This window comes from Procambarus clarkii, chromosome 70 (genome assembly GCF_040958095.1).
Source record: "Procambarus clarkii isolate CNS0578487 chromosome 70, FALCON_Pclarkii_2.0, whole genome shotgun sequence".
NCBI classification, from domain to species: Eukaryota; Metazoa; Arthropoda; class Malacostraca; order Decapoda; family Cambaridae; genus Procambarus; species Procambarus clarkii.
Genome location: NC_091219.1, coordinates 18,092,236 through 18,102,081, shown reverse-complemented (window position 1 = coordinate 18,102,081; position 9,846 = coordinate 18,092,236). Strand labels below are relative to the sequence as shown.

General features: G+C 38.6%; 1 protein-coding gene across 1 annotated transcript; it reads left to right on the top strand.

Annotated features, from left to right (window-relative positions):
- The first annotated feature begins 2,921 nt into the window (after positions 1 to 2,921).
- LOC138356043 (bicaudal D-related protein homolog) lies at positions 2,922 to 5,708 on the top strand. The gene is made up of 2 exons (XM_069311615.1): positions 2,922 to 4,267; positions 4,552 to 5,708. Exons 1-2 carry the CDS (start codon positions 3,938 to 3,940, stop codon positions 4,639 to 4,641), a joined length of 420 nt encoding a protein of 139 aa, XP_069167716.1. The 5' UTR covers positions 2,922 to 3,937; the 3' UTR covers positions 4,642 to 5,708.
- Positions 5,709 to 9,846: the final 4,138 nt, after the last annotated feature.

Genomic DNA, 9,846 nt, shown 5'->3' with positions numbered 1-9,846 from the left:
AAATGTAGTATTTGTATTTGTAGTACCCACGTACTACAAATGCAAATATTCGCCAACAGAACCTAAACACATAACCTAACCTAACCTAATTTAACCAATGCACAGTATGCTAATATACAACAATATTCATTTATATTTGAGGAAATTCCTATTTTGAATTAACAGCATGTTAAAATGGATGAATGTGCATTTGGGGTCGACCGCTGGATGGAATGGACTTGAAATGGTCTGAGGATGGGTTGGCAAACACCCAGCCTATCCTCCTGTTTTGGTAGTACTTATAGTAACGACTATAGGACCATTGCACATATATTGACGTAAAAGGCAATTATAAAGTAGAAATCGGTACTATTGAATTTGGACAAACCAGAAAAGGTTTTGTATTTATGTTGCATAGTACTATTATAGTACATATATATGTGCTATACTAGTCCTAGGAATATTTAATTTATTTGTTATATATTTTTTCGAACTGTAAAGTGAATAGTACCAAACTCTACTATCTAATTGCCCATTATGTCAATATCGGAACAGAAACCTAACGGAACCTAACCTAAGTTAGACCTAACCTTGCAGTATATTTTAGTATATAATAATGTTACCTAATATATGGGAATAAACTAATTTAGAATACGCATTACGTTAAAATTTATTAATACGTCTTGATTTGGCCACTGCCTGAACTAGCCTAGCCTGATGGCAGGTAGCCTCTATTAATTCTTCTTTCATGTACTGCAAATATCAATAATGACCAACAAAACTAAACCTAAGATAGGTCTAACTATTCAGCACAGTCTACTATGAAATGGTATATACTTTATATTTGAGAAAAAATCATTTTCAATACGAAGCACGTTAAAATTGCAGCCGGTTATCAACAAAGGTAGATGTAGGTTAGGCTAGGTTTTGTTGTCCATTATTGGTATTTAACCCATCCTCCAGCTCAATCAATAGGTCAAATAGGAAATGTATATGTTTATCTCTCTGAATGTTCGGTAATATGTTTATTGCTTGTGATGTGTGTCTATGTATGTATTAACACGATGTACTGAACGGGGTGAGAATAGCTTGAGCTACCTCATCCCTTTGTGTGTATTTTACCTCAATAAACTTATTTCAATTTCAATAGGTCAAATACTTAATTTTGTATTAAATTAGTGCAGTTTTTTAGTTAATGAGCAGACAACCAACTGACAGGATGAATTTTCCTTACATTATAATAATGAAAGTTTGTTTATGAAATGAAAATTAATATTATATAGTAGGTTTATGTATAGTTAGGTCTAGGTTAGGTTGGGTGAGGTGTTTTGGTTACGTTGATTTGAATAGAAATTGAAATTGAAATAAGTTTATTGAGGTAAAATACACACAAAGGGATGAGGTAGCTCAAGCTATTCTCACCCCGTTCAGTACATCGTGTTAATACATACATAGACACACATCACAAACAATAAACATATTACCAAACATTCTGAGAGATAAACATATACATTTCCTCCTTTACACAAGTAACGTTGATTTAGGGAGGGTTTAGATTACACGCTGTACGGTGTACGTGTCGAGTCATAGCTTCTACCATGGCTAGGTTGTTTGTTGTTGTTATAGATTCAGCTACTCTGAACAAGTTCCAAGTAGCACGGGCTATGGTGAGCCCGTAACTTACCTGGCACAGGAGCGGGGTAAGTAGCACGGGCTATGGTGAGCCCGTATTGGACTTACCTGGCACAGGAGCGGTGCTGTGTGCGCATGGCTAGGTGGACTATAAGTCCAAATACTGATTTATGTAGAATATATGTAGTCAGCATTTGACTTATATGTTTGTGAAGCTCCGAGGCCCTTTGTTTTATTGATGGGTTGTGAGCACCGAGGAATTTCCCATCTACTCTGCTCGTAATTTGGGTATTGTTAATTCTCACTTTAATTTGATTGGTGGACCTGCTTCCAAACAATGTGTAATTTGTTTTTTCAATGTTAAGGGTGACTTTATTAATTTATAATTAGTAGTTCGGCATAGTCTAATTTGTTTAGCGCTTTCTCCTCATTATTACCTCACCTCAGCATTCACTTTGTCAGAATAAGTTTGTTAGTATTTTATGAAATAAAAATGTTTCAACACATAGATTGCCTTTAGGTGTTGCATTGGATTTAGTAGGTCATTGATGCAAAGTAGAATGAGGAGAAAGAGAATTATCAGGGAATGGAACTATCAGGAGAAAGCGCCGGGCCATTATGACTATATAGCACTAGGAAGGGGGGGGGGGTCAGGATAAGGATTTGGGATGGGACAAGGAAAGGAATAGTGCCCAACCACTTGGAAGATCGGGGATTGAACGCCGACCTGCATGAAGCGAGACCGTCGCTTTACCGTCCAGCCGTGGGTTGGGATGACGGCGGGCTGTAATAATAAAAATAAATAATAATAATAATAATAATTAAATGTAACTGTCAGTTCATTAACCTTAGAACATAGGCTATGTTTAGATCAAATTGTTTATTGCTTATTTAATTTATACTACTTTAATATGCTTTAATATTTACTACTTTAATATTTAAAGGGGAAAATGGGTTCGATAAGAGGTTCCACAATGTATGACGTCAGCTGGAAGACACTGGACAGCTGACTGGGAAGTTCCCCAAGGTGATGGGATTAAATAATCAAGATACCCTGTATATATTATTTGTTTTATTATTTCAAATTTAAATCTTAAATGTCTGAATTGATAATCACACACTAGTCTGCTTTGTAAGCTTAGAAATATGGTCTTGATGCTATAGTCTCCCATTTGTCAATTATACGATTTCTTAAATTTTTGCAGGTCCCGCTGGCGAAATGTGGAAGACTCGTTTTGTGCACTTTTCTTCAATGACGGGGGTGGCTCACCGCCTCACCTGGCTGGCGGGCGAGCCTACCTGAGTCAAGGCTTGTCTGGACTGAACTATATATTCCAGGAATCACCTTTTTCTCTTCCTGTTTAATTGCTACATATCATTTACATGTTTAGATGGTTAGACTTGTTGAAGATTTAACAGTTCATATAAGTTAGTCCTGATAATACAAGACAGTGATATGTGTAGAGAAACGACGAGTTGTTGAAAAAAAGAGAACTGGCATCTGGCGGGAGGTGGTCCATGAGACAGGTGAGAAACTCAATGGCATGTTCAGTGTTGGTTGTAAGTCCGTGTGGGGCAGGTATATACACTCGCTGCGTCGGGATATTAACATTACACGACGTAACTCTTACATGTGGTCCTTCTTGCACAGTTAACAAAGACGGAGGACAAGATAATTTACCTTTATAGTCTGGAAAGGTAACGAGCGCAGTTCTAATTTTCCGTCACGAAAGCCTGCTATTATACACACACAAGTTTTGAGAACTTTTTCGACTGCATGTGAAGGATGAGGTGGAGGGCGAGGTGTGTGGTAGCGGGCTTGCCCTCCTGACCACACTGCTGGGTGGCACACGGCTCACCAGGACAACCACACACACACAACCACACACACGTGGGCGCCAGCAAACATGGTGTCATGGTCGTCCTTCCCTCATGAAGGCTCCTGAACACTCGCCCACAGTGGTCAGCCATCAGCGGTGATGCAAGACCAGGCTGAGCTACCTCGCTGCTGACCTGGTACTTCTGTGTGCTCCACGACCTACGTAATTACTGTGTTATCTCTCGTGTTGTGATCATAGTGCTTTCTCCGCCTCAAGAAAATTGTTATCTCAACTTATTAGGGAGCAAACCCCCATAAAGATTGTATTTACACGCCTCTTATCACATAATAGTGAGCATCCACCAGGCAGCCTCCCTGGAAATACAGAATATTTTAAGTGTATTAGATCAGCAGCTGAGGGGACAAGGAAGGCAAATTCTTGGGAGTGTAGCCCAGGACAAGGTGGGCGTGGGGGGGTAGGGCACGGGCGTACCATGCGTGGGCGTGATGCCAGTGAGCTACCAGAGGCGTGGCGGCGGTGAGCTCGGGCTGCTGGAGCGGTCAGCGGTGGCACTCGTGGGTGACCAGTGGCACACCGACGGCGAAGGAATGCCGGGGGACGCTAAGTATGAGCTTGAGGACTACGTTTACGAGATGGAGTGTCGAGCAGGCGAGATGGCCCGCTCCGAGGAGGCCGAGGACATCCACGCCCGCTTGGCCCAGAAGGAGAGGGACCTCATCTTGGCCGCCGAGCTGGGCAAAGCCCTCCTGGAGAGGAACGAATTGCTCGTGCAGCAGAACGAACGTCTTGCAGAGGACTACAGTCACAAACTAGAGGTGAGAATCTCCGTTTGTTGAAGATGTGTTGTAGGAGTGAATGAAGGGGAGTAAAAATGAAGGGCGTGAATGTTGAAGGGGCGTGGGTGGTGATAGAAGGGATAAGGCGTATTATAAATTACAAAGAGAACAGTAGGAACACTCCAGTAAACCTCAAAGCTGCAAGGAACGTACACAAGCTGTTTATTGTAGGCAAATTTAAATGTTCAAGTTTGAGAAAAGAATGTGACTGGCATTAGATATCAGTTAGTAATAGTTGATATTAAGTAATTCGTTTGCGACAGGGATTTGGGAATAATTATCAAAGAAGTTCTGCTCCTATATCTACATCACAAGACAACAAACACTTGAAACCTTGTCTTTCTCAACACTGACGCGTCTCTCAACATTTGTACTCGTGAAATCATCTGGAGGATAAACCCTTCATGCAAACTGTACGTAACATTAAGAAGAAGAAACCCAAGACAACGGTGCATTAATGTTCCCAGTAAGACTAGTTAGAGACAGTTGTATACTTATAAGCGTTATCAATGCTTACCATACTCGTAGGAACATAAGAATGTAGTGAACAACTTTCCAGTGGGTTGGCCACTGAATGTTACCTGGCAACTTATATAGTACATCCATATGCCGATTATTAGGTATTTTGTTCTAAGTAAAATAAAGCAATCCGAAGAATGCATAGGCCTAAGCTATTGACCTGTGCGAGACGGCTGTTATTTATAACTAACAACTTTCTAGTGATTTTGCTTTTATGATAATACTGTACTTTGTAACGTGTTCCACAGATCTGCAATACCATTTCCAAACAAGTATTTGCCAATTTAATTTCCAAATCTAAGCTTTCCTAACTTAAAATGTTTATTCCGATTCGCACTTGAGTTGATATTTTTAACACGTTGTAAGTTATTTAGGCTATATGCCCCTTATTAAACCCTTTCATTCAATTGAATCATATAGTTTAAATTCTGTTTTCGTAGCTTCTCTTCATATGAGATTCCCTTTTCTGAGGATCTGCTTGATGACTCTTCTCTGTGTATATTACTGAAAAATTACATCCTGGGTTTATATATTCAGCATCCCGCTCATAACCCCCATTGTTAAGAACACAAAGATAGAGGAAACAGCATAAGATATTTTAATCCATTCGAGATCATTTGAGACCATATATTTATATCCAACCACAGTTACTCACATATTTGTGTAACTTACGGGTCCTGTCGAAATCCACCCCTTCTAACTCATATATCTATCCAATAATTTATTGAAACCTGAAAAACTATTTCAGTAATGCTTGGTTGTAGGCCATTCCTGTCATCCACATCACTAGTTCCAGAATAATTAATTCCATATAGGCCTCCAAAAGAGAAATTTCTCCAGCATGTACCCATTGTTGAGGGTTCTGTTTTAATAGCTTATATTCCCCTTGTTTATTCCTTTAGCCCACTTGAAAATCCTATATTGATCTAATTTCTCTACTTTGAATATTACTTCTCTGCTTTATTTAAATATATATATATATATATATATATATATATATATATATATATATATATATATATATATATATATATATTCTATATTTTCTTCATTTACTGATCGATGGTCCGTCAAAGTATGGTCCCCAATCAGACTATAAATCTATAACTCTCCAAACCAATATTTACCCAATTTGTGAATCTAAACTTATCTAATTTGTATCCATCATTTCGTTTCCTATTTTGTGTTGATATACTTTGCTCCCTATTAATATCCCTCCTTGTTATACCCATTCATATATTTGTGCACTTCACTCATGAGCCCCCGTTGCTCTTTATTTTTTTAAATAATGTAAACTAGGTTAATTGTAATCTTTCTTGTTATATTTGTATAAGGGAAATTCCAAATGTCCGGATTTAACTTTCCTTCTCAGTATATTTTGTGGAGACTACATTCATTCTTTTGTACGGTTCTCGCACAAGTCTCTCGTAAAGAATACTAATGTTAACTTGCAAGATTGTCATGCACTAATGACATCCTCACTTGGGTTATTCTGTACAGTTTTGGTCACCTTACTGTAGAATTAACATAAATTTTCTTGAAAACGTATCGCAAAGAATGATAATGTAATTTCCCGTTATCACAAATAATCCTCATAAAGAGATATTAAGAGTACTGAAGTTTGCAATATCCTAAAAACCGAGGAACTAGGGAATATATAATAGAGTTTTCCTATGGAAAAAATGTTTAAACGAGGTACTGTATTAAAATGTGTAATTCAAGATAGAATTTGAAACAATCCATTCAAATTTGACAAATTTAGATATCAAAATTATGTAGATAGCCTAAATATTGGCACAAGCTGCAAAAAAGTGGCATTAAAGAAGGTACCTTTATTAGTTTTAAGAATTGGAGAGAAATATTGCCCACATAAATGATAGACGTTGGTTTTACATGGAGATTTGCCTCGTAGGTCTACACTAGAGAAAGGTGGGAGCGTTCCCACCCATTTTTTCTGCTTATCCCTCAGGTTTAATTGATGAGGATCGTGCTGCTTCTCCTGCACCTGTTGTCTCTACTGTCAAGCATTACCCAATAGCATCACAATAAGAGAAGGGGGGAAAACCTCGCCTTGTGTAAACCCGGTCGTGCATGAAACGGCAAAATCAGATGGAAGCTCGCAGAACGCGCTGTTCACACCGGCGAGATGTAGATGAGAATTACATAATATTTATGTTCGTATCCACCAAGTTTAGATTTTTCCCACTTATTTTGTAATTCAAGAACAGTATCAATTATATGTAGATTTTAATTGGTTATAAAAATATATATATATATTTTCTTAGGTGCCTTGTAAACTGTATAACTATCTTTATTTCAAATGGAGTGTAGTGTTCGGTCGGTAAAAGAAATTCACAGCTTCATTGTGCGAGAAGATATTTCTTAATTCTAACCTATTGTGATTGTGCCATGATGTGAAAAACTGTGTTTAGTGTACCATCCATGCACAATGCTGTTTACTCTTTCTATCACCATCTCAAATTAAACGAGGAATGTTAAGGCAGAAAAGTTCTTTATATTCTCAAGCAATATATTACGTAGTTAACACGTGAAGGCAATATATTACGTAGTTAACACGTGAAGGCAATATATATTGGATGTTATCCTAACATTCAGGGATACACTAGCAAATAACAGTTTGATAAAGATGTGTGAGAAGAAGCTATTAGGATATAAATTATTGTAAAGCTCATTATGTTGGATTGGGTAAAAACATTACAGAGTAGATCTAACAAGCCTGAGCACGGGGGGGCTTACGCCGAGAGATGACATGACACTAGATTTAAATTTAGATGATTACAACACATCTATAAAACATTCTAGTTGAACCCCTGGGACGTAGGCTACTTCATAGTATTATTTTGAAGTCAAGTGGAATGATAGTCACCTAAAATGGATAAACACGAAACTAAAAAACGTATTTGAAAAATAAAACTATGAACTAAATAAAGGAAGGAATTTTTTATATAAAACAACATTGATCAAACTAGCAAGAAATGGCCAATATCAAATACCAAAACGTTACCGTATCAGGGAGTCAAGATTACTAAGGGTCTTAACAAAAAAAATGTATAAATGATCGAAATAAGGCGAATAGGACTTGATTCGTTGAGTTGCCAGTTCCCAGGTGAACAATGTCGAAATTATCAAACATGAATGTGAAATATTTCTAAGAGTCGTAATTAGTAAGAATCTTGTGCCACAAAATCAGTTTATTAATGCTGAAAATAAAGCAAGTATTATACTGGGATTCTTTTCTAGATGGCATACTCCCCATGCGAAATACGTAGAGTACTGGTAGGTCTTTCTTGCACTTTTATATAATTGAATATGACAGAAAGGGTTTGACCAGTGATTCTAGCTACATATCATATCTATATATCGTAAGTTCTTCACTTAGGTAGGAAGTTGAAGAATTGTAAAATGAACTTATTGAATGAACTTTTACAATTTTACTTGGCTTTACGAGAGTCGCCGAAACACGTTTCGTTGAGGTCTCTTCAATATCTACAGTGACAGTGTATACAAAATGGATAGGTTAGCAATACCAGCAGGAATACCAGAAGTTCGGGACACACTGAAAGATGAGGCTTTCTCCCTCTGTTGGACACTGGGCAGAGGCGAGGCTCCTCTAATGCTGTTGATTTCGACGTGCCTCGTGTGCCATCCCTTGGAGTTTCCAAAGTACAGAGCATGCAATCCGTATTCATCTGATTCTGCCTAGCTGCAAATACACTTTTATGACATTCCTGGCTACATGACTCATCCCGGAGATCACAATTATGCTCAAGGATTTTGGTGAGCCTAGTCAGTGTTAAAGTGTTTCCTTGTTGGTCTTAATCTTTCCAATCATCCGTGTCTATTTATATCTCTATTCAACAAATAGAGGCGAACAATGTGGTAGATGTTTAACTGGATTGACCTCATTGATTCTAGGAGTTTACCCGCTCACGTAGCTCACGTTCTCTGGAACGTACATCACTGACAATGAGACTGAAGGTCTATATATGTGTTTTTAATTCAAACCCAGTACTGTACGTATGGGGGAGTAGGCCATCTAGATATGAATCCCAGTATATTATTTGCTTTATTTTCAACATTAAGAAACTGATTTTGTGGCACAAGATCTTTACTAATCATGACTCTTGGAACTATTTTCCATTCATATTTGATAATTTCGACAGTGTTCACCTAGGAACTGGCAACTCTATGAATCAGTCCTATTAAACTTGTTTATATTTTTATAAATGTGTGTGCACACACACACACACACACTCTCTCTCTCTCTCTCTCTCTCTCTCTCTCTCTCTCTCTCTCTCTCTCTCTCTCTCTCTCTCTCTCTCTCTCTCTCTCTCTCTCTCTCTCCCCCTCTCTCTCTCCCCCTCTCTCTCTCTCTCTCTCTCTCTCTCTCTCTCTCTCTCTCTCTCTCTCTCTCTCTCTCTCTCTCTCTCTCTCTCTCTCTCTCTCTCTCTCTCCCCCCCCTCTCTCTCTCTCTCTCTCTCTCTCTCTCTCTCTCTCTCTCTCTCTCTCTCTCTCTCTCTCTCTCTCTCTCTCTCTCTCTCCCCCCCTCTCTCTCTCTCTCTCTCTCTCTCTCTCTCTCTCTCTCTCTCTCTCTCTCTCTCTCTCTCTCTCTCTCTCTCTCTCTCTCTCTCTCTCTCTCTCTCCCCCCCTCTCTCTCTCTCTCTCTCTCTCTCTCTCTCTCTCTCTCTCTCTCTCTCTCTCTCTCTCTCTCTCTCTCTCTCTCTCTCTCTCTCTCTCTTTTATTAAGACATTTTTATTAAGGTATTTAAATGCCTTGATGAGGAGGCAGCATTTAAATCTCTGTACTCTCTCTCTCTCTCTCTCTCTCTCTCTCTCTCTCTCTCTCTCTCTCTCTCTCTCTCTCTCTCTCTCTCTCTCGCTCTCGCTCTCTCTAACACCCAGAGAAGCCAAAAAATATAAAAAAGGCCTTAGAGTAGGCAAAACACTAAGCCTAACTCCGGAGGCTCATATATAAAAGATAACATCAACAGCATGCTCTGCACTATCAATGATACAAC